Genomic DNA, 21577 nt, shown 5'->3' with positions numbered 1-21577 from the left:
TTTTTTTTTAATCAAATCGATTGATTGACTGCTCTAATTCGGGACTCTCCCCCTACAGTGTATATGGAGGAAGCTTCACGTATCTCCCCGTAGTGACTTAGTTTACAATACATTATAGTCTACATTGCACTGTAGAGAATCAACTGTTGATGGTATAAAATTATGTGTAAATAATAGCTTCACACAAAGTTTAAAATGCAAAAGTCAAGTATCATGATCCAATTGATTCAATTAAGTAGAAACATTAATTTAAAACGCGTCCCTGTCTTATAAAAGAATGTACAGCTGATTTTATAGGCGTAGTTTTTCTGCCTGTGCGGTGATAAAACTTCTCAAATGCACTTGTGATCTTAAGTTGTACAAAAGTCAGACTGTTTCTTCTTTAATCGGACTTTTTCAATTATCGATACTGATCGGATACATTTCCGATACAAAACCTACATAAAAAACACTCCCAGACTCATCAAGTACCTTCGTGTGAAATTAAAAAAAAAATTGGTCCAGCCGTTTCGAGTCCATAAGGGAACGAACTTACACATTCACAGACAAAGTTTCTTTTATATCACACACACACACACACACACACACACACACACACACACACACACACACACACACACACACACACACACATACATACACACACACACACACATACACACACACACACACACACACAGACATAAATAGTAATGGTTATTTGTATACCAACCGAGACTAGTGTATCATGCTTTCGTAATCATCAGTGCAGGAAGTGATAATTATTGCTGATGGAGGGATTTGAACCCCTGTACAAAGTCACCTGTGACACGATTTGCTTGGAAGTTAGTTCTGTTACTACGGTTAATATATATATATATATATATATATATATATATATATATATATATATATATACTAGCAGGATAACCCGACCTTGCCCGGTATTGAATGATAACCAATGAATTTTCACACACCCATATTTTAATTGTCATCGAAATCAGTGAAATAGCCCATTTTTCAATCAAATCGATTGATTGCTTGAGGACCAATCGTAGTGCACGAAGAGGAAGCTCCAGTGTTTCTCGTAGTGACTTAGTCCACAATGCATTGTAGTCTACATTACACTGTAGAGAACCTACTGTTGATTTTATGAAATTATTTTTTTTATATATAATGGCTTAAATTAAAGTTTAAAATGCAAAAGTCAGTATCATACAGTATCATACTTTAACTGTGAAAGAAATATTCGTTTTGAACGCGTTCCTCCTTGCAAGACTGTGATTGGCCGATTAAGCCATAAATACTGACCGGGAGAGGCACATGGGAGAAACGTCGTAAGGTACGCAGGCCTCATGCGAGGGTTACCAGCCTTGACTACAACACTTGTGCAGTACGGCAACTTAGCACATGATTACTAAGACTCACTTAGCTACTTTAAGAATATATATCCCTTTCACGGGTGACGATATAAGATTCGAAGCAAACTCACAAGTTTAAAAAGATAGTCTAATGACGAACCATTCGAGGCGATATCGCAAGTTGAAAAAAAAAATAACGAAGAACATTAGAAAGACTTATGGTAATTCATAGAAAATGGGTATTTTTTTCTTTACCTCCACGAAAAACGTATAAAAATATAAAAATTTTCTTTATCTCCACGAAAAACGTATAAAAATAATGTTTTAATTCAATTCTTACATAAAGTAAGAATTCGCCCGTTCATCTTGTTGGTACTTAAAAAAATATTGTCTACGCAATTAATAATAATTATTTTTCTCTGTAAATACGTGAATAAAGTGGAACAGATTTAGGAATTAACTAGAGTGCTACAAGTCACTTTAAAACAGCTTAAACAGAGATGGTAAGGAAAAGATAACTAAATACTAAGGCCATATGTACGAAATGAAAAGAAACTGGAATCTTAGGAAGATCTCCATCATTCCAGTAATTGTAGGAGCCACCGAGCTCAAGGAAAAGAATTTCAAAAAGTACCTGTTGAACATATTCAAGGAAACCAAATGCAGGAGAAATACAAATAATTATGGTAAAAGGATTAAGGTTAGAATCTTAAGAAAGTACCATGTGGGTATCTGGTAGCATGCCCTATCCCCAGCAAAAACTGGAGGAAATTACAGAAATAGCATGATGATGTTAAAGGATATATGGTAACAAAAAACCCGTCAGAGTTGACCTCAAAAGAATGAATGAGTTTTTCTTTTATTATTAGATATTATTCCTCCAGGACAATGCTGATTAAGAATATGTCAACTTTGTAGGTGTTTGTTTTTGTAGTTCTTTATTTAAACTAGACATACACAAAGACAACTGTCGTTTATATACTATATAAAAATATATAAATTAAAATATTAAATAAACATGGATAAATTATTCTCGGCTCCACTAGTGTCAGCCATCTTTTTTGCTACCAAAACATACACGAGGTTTCATTCTGATGATGGGATAAAACTATAAAGTGTTAAATCTAAACGCTTTTTATTACTCATTGTCTATACAAACAAAGATATGCTCCCTCTGGTTTAATATTTTTGCTAGTATAAATATCGAATGAACATATATAATATTGCCCCCCCTCCCAATAAAAAACAAACAGACAAAAGAACAAAGCTAATCCTTTAGGACGATAAAATAACAATAAAAGACACACTACACTACCCCATCTTCTCCCCAAAAGGAGGTAATGCCTGGGAATAGGTTATATGATAACAGAACTAATACTACAACCCACTCCTCCAAAAATGGGGAGGCAATGCTTTGACGGATAGTATGATGACCATAGAACAGAGGTTACACTACATCCTTCGTTTGATCATGTATAGTAACATGAATTGAGCATTAAAGGATAGTTTTTGTTTCGTCATTCTACTTCTTCCCAGGCCTTTATTTATCCCTCTTTCCCTTGGGTCTACTTTTATCAGTCCCTCCCATGTTTTCAGGTGGGTGCAAAAACAATGTTTTCTGACGTTCATGTACTTTCTGACTATATGTATAAAAACGACATTATTTTTGCCCCAACCTAATAATTAATTCTGCTGGTTACTTCAACTGTTGTGTATCTTGTTTGCCGTTTACATATTTACTGATTAAAGATGGCGTCTAGACAAAGTATGTGTCACGTCCATTATTGTGTTATGAAACTAGCAAACTAACATTTTCATAATGAAAAAGAACGTTCAGTGAAGGTTCACAACGGGACATGAAACGGCACACATAAGGACGAATGGAACAAGTCTTTCACACACATACATGTCCAATTTTTACAAATTCTTGTCGGACAATCCATTTAAATAATAAAATTCTGGCCATTTTCCCGATTGTTTCCGATCCTCCTAATGTGATTTTCATCTTCAACTGATAATCTAATTAAATTTTATTTACAAGTGACTTTTGCACCTTGGTAAGTGATAACCCTTTAATAGGTAAAAAGATTCAACCATAGTTTATATCCTATCCAAGCCAGGATCTATGCTACAAGAATATCATTCTGATTTAATTGCTTTGTTTTATGGCATATAAACCCTTTTCAACAAATGCGCACTCGGCTGTACCTACTAGTGCTTGCCAGTAAACAATTGCAGAACACAATTCGATTAAATAAAGTCTTGTACATACATGTCTCTGGCTTTATCCATCCATCTTCATGTGGTGTGTGGCTGCCGGTTTTTATCGTTGATCGTCCGGTGGCTGTTTCTAAATAAACTTCATGCATGAAAACACAAGTGTTATATATTCGCTGCGACCGGTTGTCCAATGTGCTTTTCAGTTTGTACAGGGTGACAAAAAAAAAACGGGCCCCAACTCTAATTAGGCCCCGTTTCCTAGTGTTTTGTCCGAATGAAATGCAACTTTGGTTATAACTAGTTTATTATATTCAAAACATCACATCAAAACACTAGGGTCTTTGGCCTTTTTTTCTCCGTTGACTGTAAAATGTTCACAAAAACAATTGAATGTCCTGTTTTGTTTTTGGGTCAACCTGTATAATTTCTAAGAATCAACTTTTGTCACTGTCTCGATATATACACCTGGTAGCGAAATAAAACACACACACAGCTGGGTTATAAAATATTTTGTTTATTGGTACTAACAACCTTTTCGATTTCAGTATGACAGCTGTGACATCAGTGAAGGCACGTGGCGTGGGTGTGGTTGCTTGGCAGTCAAGAAAAATATTCCAATTTGTCTTCCTCTTCTCTTCCTGTTGTCTGCTGCCACTATTTTATTGGCACAGATGACGTCAAAACATTCCACCACACATTGTCTTGAAATATCGACCAGTCTCGCTGACCTAAACTCCAGGGATTCTACGTTCCCCATTTTGACTGGATCCAGGATCTGACCGGCTTTCCTTTGAAGCTATCTTTGAAAGCCCAGAGACAGCCGACCATCCCCTCTGACATCTACCCCTCCTCTGTAACACAAGGAGACTTGACAATTTAAAGGTTTTATTTGGAAAGAAAATTCTTCATGAGGAGAGGCCAAAATTAATCCTTTAAAAAGGATAGTTTTTTTGACATAGTTTCCTAACTTAATTTAAAACTGATCAATAAACAGGCTGGTCTCAAGGAAATTTCTCTTAGGTTTCTATATTGTCGGCACACGTTTGCTCTATGGCTTCCTTCAACACAACTACCCGAAAACTTTGCTTCAAACTTAAATTGGTTGAACATGTGACGCAATTCCCATCCAACAATCTAACACCGGCTTCTCCATTTTTTGTCAATGGAGTTAACCATTGACCTTTATTTTTTGACTCGATAGGTACACTGACTCTATTTCCATTCATCATTGGCCATGCTGAAAGGCACTTAATGGATGTTCTCAAAATTTATAATAGCTAAATCAATCTACTTCCAGGCTAGAATCCCAGTATATAACACTGATTTGTTTCACTTCATTGTACCATGAATATTTAATAATTTCTGATTAATGTCACATTTTTTTAATGATATGCAAAATGATAGGCAAGATGGTTACCTCAGCAACAAAACAAATAATTTCAGAACGTGATATATCAGATCAGGTTGTCTGAAGATACTGGATTCTTAACCTAAAATTCACCAGATATTGATGTTTTCTTCCTTCCTTTTTTACAAAACTCAATAATATTCTGCAAAGTCAAAAACAGAAACAACAATTTTCTAGGCCAAGTGAAGTGGGGCTTGTGCTTGCCAACTAATTGCTATAACAAATAGAAGTATTACTCTAATATGGACCTTGGTATTATGTTAGCCATTCATCCACCAGTATATATCAGGATATATATATATATATATATATATATATATATATATATATATATATATATATATATATATATATATATATACCAAACCTCAAAGGAAAAGAAAAAGAAAACAATAATCGCTCCTTATGATAATCGGACGTACTGATAGAAAGCGCTTGAGAAGAATATGGCCGAACAACAACTTTTGAGCGCCATTTTATATAACATGCCTGCTGAAATTAAAAAGACTGCTCGACAAATAGAAAAGATATCCAGAAAGATCGGCAAAAAGAATAACTCTGTCGTGTTCAATTAGACTTGCTGCCAAAATATACATTTTATTCTGATTGAACACGACAAAGTTAGAAAAATAAGTGAGGAAAACAATGATCGTTTTGTCTAAGGCTGGATTTTCGAACGATGAGGATTATCAAGTCTGATGTGATTTTTGAATTGTTTGATAAAAATGTAATTCTAGCTAATCTAGAGGAGTGACATCTGGGGACCCCAGGGCATCAGTGGATTGTGAGAAACACAAGTGTCCTTGAGGCTTGGTTGATATGCAAGAATTTTAGAATAGACTGTAGACAATCATCTTTTAGCAAGGAATTACATGGTGGACTTTGATTGGTAGACTAGAAAGCCTGTGTTTCACCAACCTGATCTCTCCCTCAATATAAAACAAGGCTGCACGCTCGTTTTAGGAGTTAAAAATTTTTTTATTTAAGGGTTTTAGCAAAGATTGTCACAAGGTTACCATTATCTCTAGCATGAAGTAAACCAGTCCTAAGAGTGGACAGTCAATGAACTCTTCGAATCATGCTGGAAATTAGCAACTCAAATACTTAAAGTACTGAACACCTCCGAGAAGAGGAAAAAAAGACGAAGACCAACCTATGCTAGAAATATCGTAATTCGAATTGATATTACAAAGTAACCCAAGAAAAAACTTATTTTGCTCGATTTGATCACAGAAAGGCACAAAAAGAAAAACAAGATCCAAAATAAAACATAGCCTGATCAATAGATGATAACAAGTGAAATTGAATGCCCCCTCTTCTTTCTCATAGAAACACTAATGACTACTACCATTTACTCGAGTACGGAAAAAAAAAGGAAGAAAAAAGAAAAAGAGAACGCGCGCGACATAGCTTGTTGATTTTATTATTCTTTTGTTGCATTATTTTTTCTTTTTGTATTCTTTCATCGAGCAGAGATACCCTTGTACAGCGTTGACATTGTTTATAATACATATCACAAGAACCCCCCCCCCCCCAAAAAAAAAACAAAGACTTGTGCTTATTTTTTATGTTTTGTGTTTACTCCTGTTTTGGAACGATCGCCGACAACACACTTTTCTGGCACTCTTGACAGCAGTGACGATACACCAACCGATTGAATGGAGAATTCTTTTTTATGATAGGAGCAATGTACAGCGCAAAAAACGTATCACTGAAGTTGCTTGGTTTGTGGACGTTGGATCTATTAAGCTGAGCGAGTATGGGACCGCAAGAACTTTACAATCGTCCCAGCTCGACCTTTGACACGGCATAATGATAGAGGTCATGGTTTGTATGAGTTACACCTGGTCTTGTGACGTAAGATTTCATATACTTGGCCGAGACCAGGACTTGTAAGAAGTGGGGGATTCAGACCTGTTAGAAGTGGTGCTCATGACCAAGGACTCAGTTTATTTTGTAAGAGGTCAGTCCCGTGACCCCCCAGTGTGTTAGTATAATCAAATTCATCTAAACTTCAGCCTCTGTCCCATCGACAAAATGTTGCATCCCTCTGCCTGTTCTACAAGTACTTTAACAGTGAATGCTCTGACGAACTGCAAGCACTTGTGCCCCCTCGACGTAAATACCCCCGGCAAACCAGACCAGCAGCAAAATCCCACCCCTTCACGGTACAGATCCCTAGATGTAAGAGAGCCTTTTACTCCAGTAGTGTCTTCCCCAGAACCGCTAGACTTTGGAATTCCCTTCCGGGTCCCTGCTTCCCCAACTGTACAGACATGCAGAAGTTCAAGAGTAACGTGAAACGACATCTTGCTGCCCAACTCCCTACACAGTACCTCTGATGCTTATGTACCTGATAGTAGCCCCCTACAACAAAGTGGCAATGTGCCTTGTTTGTGGTGAAAATGCAATAAAAAAATTTTTTTTTTAATTCCATTCATTTTTGGAAATAGGAATTAATCTGTAATGTTTTAGTGTAAAAAATAAATATTACAAAATTATGTGTTGATTTCTCGTCGTCTTTTTCTATATTTTTCCATCTACTAGAAACAATCAGTTCAACAAACTGTATTTATATGCGAAGTCAATCGATTGGTTAATGGGCTAATTACTCACTGATAAAACCTGTGTATATTTACACCAAGAGAAAATAGTACATCAAAATGTAACTGGTACAACAATTAACCAATTCTTCAGGGCCTGTGGTGCAGTGAATAGAGGTGTTGAATCTCTACGATTCCAGATGAACATTGTCTGATAGCAGTTTAAATCCTACCCAAAGCAGGCCAGAGGATTAGTTGGTCAAATCGTGATGAGACAGCAACAACTATGGAAGGCAGTAATTATTGAAGATACAGTTAAGAGACTCAGCATTCCTAGCCCATCGCGGTTTGCCACCTGAAGAAGGTTAGAGGACTAGTTGGCTGAAATTTGGTGAAACAACAACTATGAAGATGAGGATAAGAGTACACAAATGAATAAATGAATAAATAAATAAATAAATAACCAATTCTTGTTAAGCCGCTTCTTAAATAAATAATTTCCATTTCTTCCTTTGTGTGTCTGAAGCAAAACGGAACTTCTATGAGCAGAGTTTCTTTCAAATTTGTTAGAACACAATACAATAAGAACGCTTCCAGCTGACTACATGATTATATGTTAATAACATAGTCCAATATTAAATTCTTATTAAGCCGCCCTCTAACGTAACCTCATTCTGCTTAGTTTCAAGCATCGTCTCCAATCCTCTTGTATCAACATCCATATGATAAACTTATTCAACATTATTACAGAAGATACGTTGGTATTCTTTGCCTATGTTAATGGTAGGTGCTGTGGTAAGCTCCCATCTCTGCCCCTCCCCCCTGAAAAGCATTCATAACAAAAACTTGTCTAGCTACAGCCATTGTGAATAGTTTTCCCTTATTCCTGTGTTTCTGAAGCTAAACATAGTTTATATGAGTAGAGTTGTTTTTTCAAGAGCTCCTCATCTGTATAACAAAATACGATTGGACTGCTTTCCGGTTGATTACAAAATGATCTAATATTTAATTCTCGTCAAGCCATCCTCGAAAATAATCAAATTCGAGCCAGTTTCAACCATCGTCTCGAATCAAAGTGTTTGTCTCATTATCCACCTGACAAGCCCATGAACCCTTATCTTCTCGTGGCCTTTGGCTCTTGATAAGCTGTGACTCATTAGTTGTGTTTGAATGATTAATCAGAATTGGAATCAGAAATCCAAAAAATCTTCACTTTCAGGGTAATGCAATCGGTATCAGTATCAGAATTGGTATCGAAATCGGGAAAATTTTGTTTCTATTTCCGATGCCAAAAACGATTCTTTTAATTTTTTATTTGATTTTGTTTAAAGCAAAATTTCCACTGCTAGTAGTAATGATAAAATGATCAATCTTTATTAATATTAAATAACTAATAAAGCTAAAATTTATAGATCAACCACAAGTGTATTTTTACGTGTTACAAAATATCTGCACATTCAACATGTTTTTTTATGGTAATCGGGAAAAATAACAACTCTATAATTAAATATTTAGAGATGTATAAAGAATTGGAATCGGATTCGGTAATTGTATCAGAATCAGAAATTTAATATGGAATTGGTAATTGTATTGGAATCAGGAAAAATATTGAAATCGTCCCATCACTAATTATTAATAAATAATTAATAAAATAGAAAAAGAAAACGTAGAAAAAAGATGACAAAACGATATATAATTTTGAATATTTATTTTTGACATTTTAATTCTTATTGTTATATTGTCATTTTATGACATTTTAATTCTTATTGTTATATTGTCATCTATATAGTTTAAAGACACACTTTTACAAAATGTGTACCATATTATATGCACTTTTGTAACACTAAAGAGAGGCCACATCAGACCTGTAGGGTTGATGTGACGTTTATTTTGGTTAAAAGTAATTTTTTGTTCCCGGACGATGATCGGGTTGAAGGAATAAAAATTATTATTAATTTTTTTTTGTGAATAAATTCTGAGCTAAGTCTGTTGTTGAGATGGCGGCGGCAAGAGTGCCTTTGTAGCGAGAGGTTAAATTACATTCTAGACTTCAAAAGCGAAAAAGAATGCATAAAATATTTTAGCCAAAATACACAGGCGTTTGATCTCCAAGGGCCGAAATCATAGTGTACAGGAGCCGGAGGGGTGGGGATTTCACACCCGCAATTGGCAAAACTATGAGCCTAGGTTGATCTGTGAGTTTTGACAAGTTGAAAAAAAGGGTTGTTTTTGATCTAAGAGAAACACACGCAGTGACTCGGCATTATGTTTTAGAACAAAGAATAGGAAAAAAAATGAATTGTCCGAAATTTCAAAACAATAAAATAACGTATCGAGAATTGTCATTTGGTGAATCAGGTCGAACGAAAATGGAAGTTAGGAAATATTTTTGCTCGGATGGGAAAATGTGTTGTCCGATAAGTTCAAAGCGACAAATGCATTCTTGGTCTTTTGACGTAAACAAAATGTCTGATATAATAGAATGGCCGACAACCAGAACTTAATTCAAAGATAAACTAAAATTCCTTTGAATTATCAAAGTGAAAAGTGAGATCAATAGATAATTTTAAAACAAATAAAATCACGTGATTTGCTTTAAGTCAAAGGAAAAATAATTTTCCTGTATATGAAAAATTCCATTAGTAAGCCAGGGAGGAGTTAATTAATACAACGTGTAAGTTGGGCGTTAATTAAGGGAGGAGTCAATCCACTTTTGGAAATGGACCAATGAAAAAGGGCCCTATCGAAGTATAATCAACCAATGAGAAAAGGCCCCGTCGAATTATAATCAAGCAATTTGATTGGTCGATGACGAACATGGGAGTCGTCATCATTCCATAATTGTATTATAAAAGAAATGAAAAATCAGAGAGTAAGTAAGGAAAGAACAGAAGAAGAGAGAGTCCGGAATCAGAGTCTCGGCAGAATCACCTCTCCTCTCTCTCCCCCTCGCTTGTTGCCTGATAACTCAACGCTTATAACGTGTCGATCACTTAACGAGAATTACGCAAAGTCCGCGATACCGACCAGGTATTTCAACAACAGAAGCTCAGTTGTAGAACTAACTGCTTGCTTGAATTAATTGTCAACTATATGTATATGCTGTAAATACTTCTTTTATGAATTTCCGAAATATATATTATATTAACCAACCTCTGGAGTTTTGTTGCTGATGTGCGTTGATCCCTATATGTGGATATTTCTTTATTTGCCATTTGTGACACCGTATCCGTCAACGAACACCCAGAATGACTAGACGATCCACGGAGAACAGGCCTTGAGGACCGAGCATCCGAGAAGAATCCCCAACGCCTTAACAACAAAGAACTCACTGGGTGACGCGACGTACTAACGGTTGGCAGACCTGGTTGCCCAGTCGACATATCATAACTATACCGACCAGGGTGCAGATCATAGCTGGGCCGCGATCAGAGGGTCAAGGGCGTGTAAGGACACGTTGCAAGGTCACACTTTGATTACCGTGGGTTTTGTAATCAAACAACAACTTGTTAAATCAACAAAGTTTTATTTATTTTACAGATGATAATATGACAAATGAGAGAGTTCAGGTCAGTATCGGGAATGTGATTGGTCGGTCAGATGATGACAGAAGTGTGTCGCTGGCTTCTCTCTCTTATCTCTGTCTGATTGTCTTTGTTGCGACTTATTTTTATATTTAAAACTCCGTTGGTTGGCATTGCTACTCAGTTATATTGACATTCTTCTTCTCAATAGAATATTATGCTTTGTAATTTTAGCAATTGTAATCCAGAGTTAAATATTTCTCTAATTGTTCCATGATCTTGATTCTTCGATCAGGATGTAGGGTTCACGTCATCACCTGCAATCTGATTTACATCTGGTTTTGCCTGGCTCCGATATTTTCCAGCACTGTCTATCACCTATCCAACACTATTTCAGAGAAAGGTGAATTGAATTTAACTACTTATGAGAACAGTTTTTGAAAAAAGGTGACATTAGATTTGATGCCGACCATAATTAATCTGTAATGTGTTCCATGTTGAAACTGAAACAAACTCCATTTGGGGAAATTTTAACAGACAAGCACGCCATTTATGGAAATTTTAACAGACAAGTGTGCCAATGATGTTTTACCATTATCTTTCTTCTGATTTTTATTTTTCAGTTATGGAAGGCGATGTCTACAATTCGAAACCCACAGAAGATGCTTACCTGGAATGCCCGACGTATCCTTTAATTACTGATTGCCTAACTTCAGCGACGATTATAGTTTTCATTGTTTCTGGATCACACACATAGTTTGTAACAACTATATCATAACTATTTCGTGACACCTTTATAATTGCAGCTCCTATGAACGGTGTGTGTGAACAGCTGTGTTGGTAGACACATTGTCTTTGTAGTAGTAATAGTAGTAATTCGTTTTGTTATCAATAGTAGTAGTAGCAGTAATAGTAGAGGTGTGTGTAGAGTATAGTAGAAGCAGAAATAGTTCCATCTATAGAGTTGTTTTGTCTCTCTTTCTCTTTCTTTTCTTAGTTATTTGTTGCGTCTGCAAGAGTTGTTATGTTAATGACAGTAGAGTTGGTTTGCCTCTATTTATCTCTCTATCTGTTTCTATTCATATAAGATTGATAATCATTTCTTTTGTGTTTATCTCGTGAAGTGGGGTTCAGATTGGATTTCTCTCTCCCTTATACATAACGCCTGATCATAATGAAATCCAGTCGTCTTGAGCTATTACTGTAGGGTATCTAGCAGCCTTTGTTTAGGCTATCCTTTTACCCTTTGTCGAGAGATTTCTATCCTGAATCTCATTTTTACGATGGGCGTGTGTGTACTACATGTCCACACCAGTGCAGACGATTTCCCTTATATTTTGTGTGCACTCGACAAGATTTCAGTTGATGATTGAGTTTGGTCAGGCCAGAAGTTAGACTTAAAATTTTATCTCGATGATCGATAGTCTCCTTTTTGCTTCCTTCGTTGACGATCAGGATTCAAAGTCGTTCAAAGTATCAGTAAAAGTTTGAAACATTTTATACTAATTGATATCTTTTGTGTTTCAGATAGCACTATACCTATCATACGATGTGCCTTAAATAAGTTTCCAGACTTTTTTGTACAGGCATTTAAGATTGTCGTAGACTCTTGAAAGTTCAGTATGCTATTGCTATGCACCTTATGAGATGACTGGACAATTTTTATGATTCCATGTTCAAATGAACAGCTACAATAGAAATTAAAATACACCCTACTAAAGCCTGATTGAATTTCAAAAATGCAATCTGGACGTGAGAAGAACCCTATGAAATAAAATTATGTTTTAAACTTGGAAAAAAAAATGCAACAAAAACGTATGGAATGCCCCAGACTGCTTTTGGATCATCCTGCATGAATCGAGCATCAGATATTGAGTGGCTTAAGAGATTCAAGAAAGGCAGAGAGTCTGTGAGTGATGATGAGAGGTGTGAGAGAACTAAGGAATTCAAAACACTAGAGTTGATTGGCCAAATAAAGAATTTCATGAATAAGGATCGTCGTGTGTCTATAGAGACAATAGATGCACAGATAGATGTCAGTGTGGGAACTGTACACACTATTATTTGCGAGGAACTGAAGATGCGGAAGATTTGTGCAAAATTTGTCCTAAGGTTCCTCAGAGAATATTACAGACTATTTGACCAACATGGGCATCAAGACAGTTCCTCCCCCATATAGTTCAGACCTTGCTCCATGAGGGTTATTCTTTAAGCTCAAGTAAAGGTTTAGAGGTTGTCGTTATGAGAAAATTGAGGAGATAACAGAGGCTGTGACGAGGGTTCATTGACATGCTCATACAAGAGGACTTCCATGGAGCCTTTCACAAGTTGTTGAAACGGTGCAACAAGTGCCTTATAACTGGAGGAGATTACTTCAAAGGAGACTAGAGTTTCATTAGTGTACTATCAATAAAAATGCCCATACGAAAAAAAAGTCTGGAAACTTATTGAAGACACCTCGTATTATATTTTCCTTATTAGCGAACTGAAGAATGCTTCAGTTAATAGCAGAAACTGGAAGCCAGGTATGAGCGGCTATTTGACGCTGATTAAATCCACCTCTGAATTGACCCATAATATGGTTTCTCTAAGACTCTGAAAATTTTAATGTTTCTTTGGCTCGTTTCATATTTAAATGTTAGTATGTGATATTTGGATATCTAAAACACAAGCATAAAATATCAATGTTTCAAACTTTTATGGCTTCTTTGTACGACTTTGAGTACTGGCTGTCAAAGAAGGAAGCAGAATTTTTAAAAACATATAAATTATTTTATTGAGTGTATCTGTTTACTTCTTTCATGTTTTATACGATGGAAAAGAGGGCAAATTAGATAAATAAAGGAGTGAATCATAGCATAAATGGTGAGAAACATATCAAACGAGCAGAACAGTTGTTGACATGGCGTGGTTTTGTCAGATTGCCACGTCACAAAACGATTTGTGGAAAGTGATTTTGGAGGAAGGTCCAAACGATAGATAGTCTGATTGTGATAGTCTGATAGTAGATAGTCTGATTGTGGGTGTCAGGGAGAGCAAAAGTCTGTCACTGGATCCCAGAGAAAATGGATCGAGTAGAATTCTCGTGTCGGCGACGAGAATAAGTTAATGGTAACTAAGATCACAGCAAAATAGTCTCCACCGTCCTTGTAAAGTAACGAGAATCGACAATGAACCTTCGACTGCAATAAATTCATTGTGGCCAGTTGTTCAGAAATGAATAGAGACTTAGGTCTGTTACTATGTAATGAGAAAGCTTTTGTTTCCAGATGCGATTAACGGTGGGACACAAGCCACTCAAGGACATAGCCAAAAGGCATGAGAATGATAAAAAAGGTGTATTCAGTCTCGCTTTTATAAACCCATCAGAATTGTTGATGCACCGTAATTGATGCAATATAACACATGTTTAAGGTTTTATCACGTTTCCTCCGATGAATCGGTTACAAATGGATATCTGATATCATTCGCCTCTCAAGATTAAACAAAGTTCTATCTGCAATTTTTGATCATTTTGAGTGATGGTTCATAGCACGTTCTAGTCGCAATGCTCCCCTGTTTACTCGTCTCCCCATGAGGGCAAATTTTGACACATAGTCGAATTTTAATGTGGAGATAATTTAGCTACTCAGAAAATGGCACTCTGGATTGGAACAAAATATGTATAGCCACATTAGACCTTACTCAGTCGGCAATGAACACATTAATCCCTCAAAAGTGAGAGGTAATGCCTGGGAGGAGGGATTATTGTTCCGAATGTTTATTTACCTCCTCTGTAGGAGGTAGGACGCAAGGTCAAATTGGTTTTGAAAAGTTACCGTACTTTGTGAAGGGCACTCTTGTCTACTAAAAAAATCATGCCAAACCCCATTGGCATTCTCTAGTAGGGGAAGCCCCAACGATTAGCTTAAACTAACCCTTCCTTCGGTGGAAGGTAAAGCCCCTGTGTCAACAGAATCATACCTCGGTCTGATGGCAACAAAGTCATTGTTGACCTGACTGTCGAGGATGTAATCCCCCCCCCCGACTGGTATGAATAACACCTGCTCAAGCTGTGCCAGAACCATATATGCTTATTGTAATTGTGTTTTGAGCTGTGAATAATGGTCCGTTATGTCCTTGATGAACCCAATTCAGAGAAACACCAAAAGTGGCCAAAGACGTAAGTACACCTATATTCTACATTTTTAAAAACTTTCAAATTAAAAAAGCTCATCTTCGAAAATAAAAATATACCCTTAAATTAAAAAGATCAACTTTAAATAAAGCCCCCTCTCCCCACTTCCACTCGAGTAAACACACATGAATCTTTACAATTCTTATAGCCATGTGTAATTAATTGAAACTTCGTTGGGATACACACTGGGAATTCTCTCTCTCTCTCTCTCTCTCTCTCTCTCTCTCTCTCTCTCTCTCTTGTGTCACTATCGGAAAAGTCTGATGTTTTTCAAGCCCGAGAATTTCCATAGCGTCAGGAAGTTCCACATTGATGAAGTATTTCGTTGCAGTGAATTGTAGCAACGAGATATGTTTTGTCACAAGTGAGCAATGATGTAGTATAGTTAACAGTGCAAAATTGGTGGATATTCAACAAATAATGATGACAGATAAAAAAAATTGACATTATTTAATGAATCATCAAATGTTCAAAAACAGGGAATATAAAAGAATTTTTCTTCAATCCATGGAATTTCAAAAATTTATACTTTTCTCTTCAGGGGAAATGAACAAATAAGTAAAATAGAAGAAACTTACTGATCAGTATAAATACCGAAAACTTTGAAATTGTGGTTGCAAACATTCATCGCGGGAGGAGGAAAGATAATCCACTGGTAAAATCCGGTCAGAGTATTTTGCTGAATTAAATTAATATACAGTGGGAAAACCGTTAAAAGCGAATTTCAAATTCGATTAAAAATGTAGTCTAGAATGTATACATAGTAAGTCCTTTTCTTTTATGGAACTCGCTCGAGACAAGGCATGAAGCCACTTGATGTAAGGAGATAACAAAAACAGAAGCTGATTATTGCAAAGACACGAGGTGCCTATTGACCTTAGTCTTGAAAAAAAAAAAAAAACAAGGCTATAGTTAGAAAAAAACAGAGAGCAGGAAAAGAGTTCCACAACCTTGTAGTCCTTGTAAAGAAGCTACTGGAATAAGCATAAAATGAGGTATTAAAACAGTGAATTAATGGAGACCACTAGACCAACAAGTCAAACGAGCTGGAACAAAGGAAGCAAGGAATTGATCAGACACTTCTGAGGAACACATGCCATAATAGTATTTGTAGAAAAGACTGAGACTAACAACATCACGTCTGTGGGAGAGAGGTTGCAGTGAGAAGGAAAGTGTGGAGCCAATAAAATTACAGATCCGTTTTTTTTTCAATTTTTCAAGAACCTTCAAGTGAGACACAGATTCATCACCCCAAATCTGACAACAATATTCCATGCATGGTCTAATAGTAGATGTGAAGCGAGAGAGAATAGTCTTAGTGTGAGAAAGTGTTTAGGGCGAGAGAACCGATTTTATGAGAATGAGAAAGAGCAATGGATTTAATATATGGACTCCCAAGATTTGATGAGAAAGAAAGACCAAAAAGTTTAAGAGTTGATTTTTCATCGAGAGCAGAGCTATCCATAAGAATTTCAGGAAGAAAAGGGACACGCCTATGATTGAAAGACTATAGCTGAGTTTTAACAAGATAAAGAAAACAAGCCATTTCTTACTCCAGTCCATAGTAGAATCCGAATCAACTTTTAGATCAACTGCATATTTCAACTGATCCAAGAAAAATGGGTGAGAAAGAATACCAGAATAGAGGATAGTGTCATCAGCATAAACGTTAATTTTCTGAATAATATTCTCTGGAAGGTCATTTATAGGGTTAGGACAACAGCATATTCTTTTTATTGTCTTGACTCTCGAGTGTGTATTCGTTGATATCTTATATGGTTTTATATAGAGTGATGTGGTTCTCGAGTGATTAACTGTGTCTAACTGTGTCGGATATATACTCGAGAGTCAAAACAATGAAAAGAATATGCTGTTGTCATAGCCTTAGTCATTTATATAGAAAAGAAACAATGTTGGATCCAGAATAGAGTCTTGAGGAACACCTGCATTAATAGGAAAAGAAAACCAAGAAAAGGTGGGTGTAGGATATTCTATTACAACAGAAATAATAAAAAAAAAGAAAGAAAAAAAGAAACATTTTGGAAACTATCAGATGAGAGACTTAACAGAATTTATTCCGTATTCCAACATTATATTAATAGCGTAAATCTTTGGAATGCTTATTTTGAAGTGTTCGATTACAAATAAGTAAATAATCTATATCATATTTCCCTCTGTCTCTCTATATGTTCGTTCCACTTTTTCTTGGAAACTATTAGGCCTAACTGGCTGAGATTTTGTATGGACTTTTGTTATGATAAGGTGTAGTGAACTCAGTATTATGGTATCCGTCTGATAGATAGTAAATGAATAATGGGGGTTAGTCACAACAATACCACATTTACTGTAGAAGTTTTCTCGGAAACTACTGAGTCGATCTGGCAAAAATATTGTATGAAACCTTTGTTATGATAAGGTGCAGCAAACTAAGTGTAATGGTATCTATTCAATACGTAGTTAGGGAGTAATAGAGATTGATAAGGATTGGTATTTAATGCTAAAATGAGCATAAAGTTAATCATATTCAACCATTAATTTGGCGTAAAGCAACTCAGTGGTCTATAACTTTTGTACGTTTTTAACGAGCTAAAAGGTGTAATAATAATAATAATAATAATAATAATAATGATAATAATAATAATAATAATAATAATAATAATAATAACAACAACAACAACAACAACGACAACAACAGGATATTATTTTCCTACAAGTTAATGTTTATCAAATATTTTTCTTTTATTTATAGTATCTAGTTCTTGATGGAAATTCACTGACAACGAATGACCTTATACAATTGGGCAAAGGTGAATTCCTAATTAAGGTAAGAAATTATCTTTTATTACTGATGCTATAAATGCAATTTCAATTATTGAATCCATATAATTTATATTTATTTTTTTTATTTAAAACAATAATAAATCAATTTGTGAATCAATAAATGAAAATGCCATTTCATGCACAATCTTGACAAACCAGGAAAATGTTATTTTAAATTTAAGCGTGACAGACCCATGAAAATGCTATTTCAAACTTAAGCTTGACAAACCTACGTATAAAAATGCTATTTCAAACTTAAGGGTGACAGACCTATGAAAATGCTACTTTAAGCTTCTATGATTGTGAGCAATAAAGGTAAGCATGACAAACCATTAAAATGTTATTTCTAACTTACTTGTGACAGACCATTAAAATGTTATTTAAAACTTAAGCATGACAGACCAACAAAAAATGCTATTTCAAACTTAAACATGACCGAGCAACAAAATATTATTTCAAACTTTAACATGACGGATCAATGAAAATGCTATTATAATACTTTACTGAATATCAGTTCAAAAGAGATTCAGTTGTTGATTGTGCAACATTTCCATCACTGTAAACTCTCTATGGAAAAATCCTTATGGTGGGTATCTATTATTTTACGGAAAGAAAATAAAACACTAAAAATGAAGTATGCATAATGACTAGCATTAAATCACTTACACCATTGGGTATAGGTTGCCAAAAATTAAAAAAAAATGTCACTGTGATGAAGTAAGAAAATTCGGATACTAACAGTCGTAAAGTAGTATATCTGCTAGTTGAGAATAGCTTTGTTTGAGGTTAAGTTGACTGGGGCGGCAGAGAAGATATCCTACTTCATTGCTGCTTGTAAGTTTAGCGATGCGAGATGTGTACTTCTAATATAGTAACAGTAAATAGTAACATGAAAGGAAGGAGAAAAAACCCAACTTCTTTTAAACCACAACAAAAGGGTTTGTTTCAGCAGCAGAAAGTTGGATAATGTCCGAGTGAGGAAAAAGAAGTGTTGAATGGTCTTTCATCTGTCGAAGGTCGGCTAGCAGTTATATTCAGTGAAGATCATCAATGCTGGGATATCTAGTGGATCAGGACAAAAAAGAGAGAAAGAAGTGATATATTTCTTCGATGCTTCCTAGGTTTCATTCTGGTGACCGATCATGATTACCAAAGTGGCCAAAGAAGTTCCTTAAGGGACAAACGAAATCAATGCGCCATACAAACTGATTGGTCAGTGTATGGCCAAATCGCTTGGCAGGGACGTTGATTTTTGAGAGAAAATAAATAAATCTTTATTTTATTCATGATTGTTACAAAAGTGTTCTGTGACTTCTGGATAAATCGCAAAGGGTTGATATTCACTTGCTACCTTCCACAGCAAGATGTGTCACAAGGTCAGAAGGTGGGGATGTCAAACTAGCACCCCTAAAAGAAGAAGGCGCACTCTGGCCTAGCAAAAATTGCCTAAGCATTATGTTGGTATTCTTTGATAGCCCCTCCCCCCAGGCAACAAGCCCCATCTGAAAACCAGATGACAAGGGCTGGAAGGGTGGGTCTCCTAGGTAATACCCATGTAGTGTATCTCAGAACGGATTGTTGACTGGTACTTTCTACCCAGGTCTCCAAGCAACCAAAGCAACAAGAAGACCAATCCTGGAACATTCAAAAGAATGGGAATGGTTTGGAAGAATTCCTTCAAAGTTCTGAAGTCTGATTAATATAGTATATGTACTGCCGAAGTGAGTACAAGTTTGATCAATTATCATAAGATCCGACCACCTCACAAGAACTGCCCTATGCGAGAGTACCAAAATGCTTCATGATTGTAACATGTCACAACAGACGAAAAAGAAAATAATTATTTCACAATATTATGCTGTGTTTATACATTACTACTGCCCCCCCTCCACCCCAAAAAAAGAAAAAATTGCATTGATCTGTCCATTTTTTTTCAGCTCAGTGATGAGGCCATCCAAGCTGTCGTTAAAGCACGTGATCTTTTGGATGAAATCGTTGTGAGCAATAAAGGTAAGATAGAAAAATGACTGTATTAACAAAAATAAATATTACGCTGAGAAAATATTTGTCTGTATATGAGTACTCATATTATAATGATTACTTTGTGGAAGTTTACGTCTCTGAGTCCAAAGTAATAGTAAAAACTAGTGCACAAATTATTGTGCACATGTGCTACACTTGCTCTGAAACAAAAGGATCATTAATAATATATATATATATATATATATATATATATATATATATTTGTAGTCATCGACATACAGTCCTGTTTTGTTGTATCACAACTCATCAGTGCCGCTAGACTAGCATCTCTCCCAAGCCAAGGATTGAACCTAGAACCGTCGTGTTGATAGTCGGCGGTTCTCCCACTCGACCATGGAATCAACGCCCGTAAATAACTCGTCGGAATGTCTATTTAAATAGACACCCGCCACCACTTTTATAGTGCTCAAATCGCCTGTGTGTGTGTGTGTGTGTGTGTGTGTGTGTGTGTGTGTGTGTGTGTGTGTATATATACAAGGGGGTTCCAGTAATGATTCTAATTTTTATTCTGCCCGAATGGATCAGAGGGGATTGCAAATTGCATTGTTATAATGACTAAACTTATGCGTTCATGACCTGGGAGTTTCATCTCTCTGTCATAGATATTGATGGTGTGAAACTTAGAAAAGCAATCTCTGCCATGGACGTGCGTCAGCAGAAGAGGTGCGTCATTTAATTCTTGACAAAACTGCATTGAGAATGATGGTGACTAAAGTTTTTTCTATATAATTTTATTAATTGAAAGCTATATATATATATATATATATATATATATATATATATATATATATATATATATATATAAATAGAGAAATAGTCAACCACCTCAGCAGAAATAACCTTCTTAGTGACACACAATATGGTTTCCGTTTTGCAAGATCTACCGCAGATGTGCTAACGGTTATATCTCACAGGATTAGTGAATCTCTTGACAAAGGCTTCCTTTTTAGGGCAATTGCTCTTGACATATCAAAGGCCTTTGACAAGGTATGGCATAAGGGCCTACTTCACAAGATTTCCAGCTACGGTATAACTGGAAATGTTTTCTGTATCATTAAATCATTTCTCTTCGATAGGCTCATAAGAGTAGTGGTCGATGGACAAAAATCGGAGGCCTTCAGTATTAATGCTGGAGTCCCTCAAGGGTCAATCCTGGGCCCAACTCTCTTCCTGATCTACATCAATGATCTCCCTAAGCACATACTTAAATCATTTGTTGACATCTATGCTGATGACACGACCATCTACAGCAACACATCAAAGGCTGTAAATGACAAAGTTCTCTCTGATTCTCTCTCCTCTGATCTCGAGCACATGGTTTAGTGGGGGAAGACGTGGCTGGTTACCTTTAATGCATCTAAAACCAAACTCCTATCCTTACATCATCAACGCTCTGATCCCCATCTGGCATCAATTGAAATGGATGGCTCTCGTCTAGGAGAAGCCCCACGTTTTGACAAGCTTCTGGGGTTGTCCTTTACTCCTGATCTGAAATGGAACAC

The 21577-nt window shown here is 36.0% G+C and overlaps 1 protein-coding gene across 1 annotated transcript in view; it reads left to right on the top strand.

Moving 5' to 3' along the window:
• LOC145294204 (histidine ammonia-lyase-like) overlaps positions 1 to 21577 on the top strand; it is an 85864-nt gene that overhangs the window by 2540 nt on the left and 61747 nt on the right. Inside the window, exons 2-5 of the mRNA XM_080141316.1 lie at positions 11659 to 11719; positions 15173 to 15197; positions 17962 to 18036; positions 19970 to 20042. Of these exons, the coding sequence (XP_079997442.1) occupies positions 11659 to 11719; positions 15173 to 15197; positions 17962 to 18036; positions 19970 to 20042 (234 nt within the window). The remainder of the gene's footprint in view (positions 1 to 11658; positions 11720 to 15172; positions 15198 to 17961; positions 18037 to 19969; positions 20043 to 21577) is intronic.

Source organism: Euprymna scolopes, chromosome 2 (genome assembly GCF_053919585.1).
Source record: "Euprymna scolopes isolate OS-2025 chromosome 2, ASM5391958v1, whole genome shotgun sequence".
NCBI classification, from domain to species: Eukaryota; Metazoa; Mollusca; class Cephalopoda; order Sepiida; family Sepiolidae; genus Euprymna; species Euprymna scolopes.
This window is presented reverse-complemented; position numbering and strand designations above follow the sequence as displayed.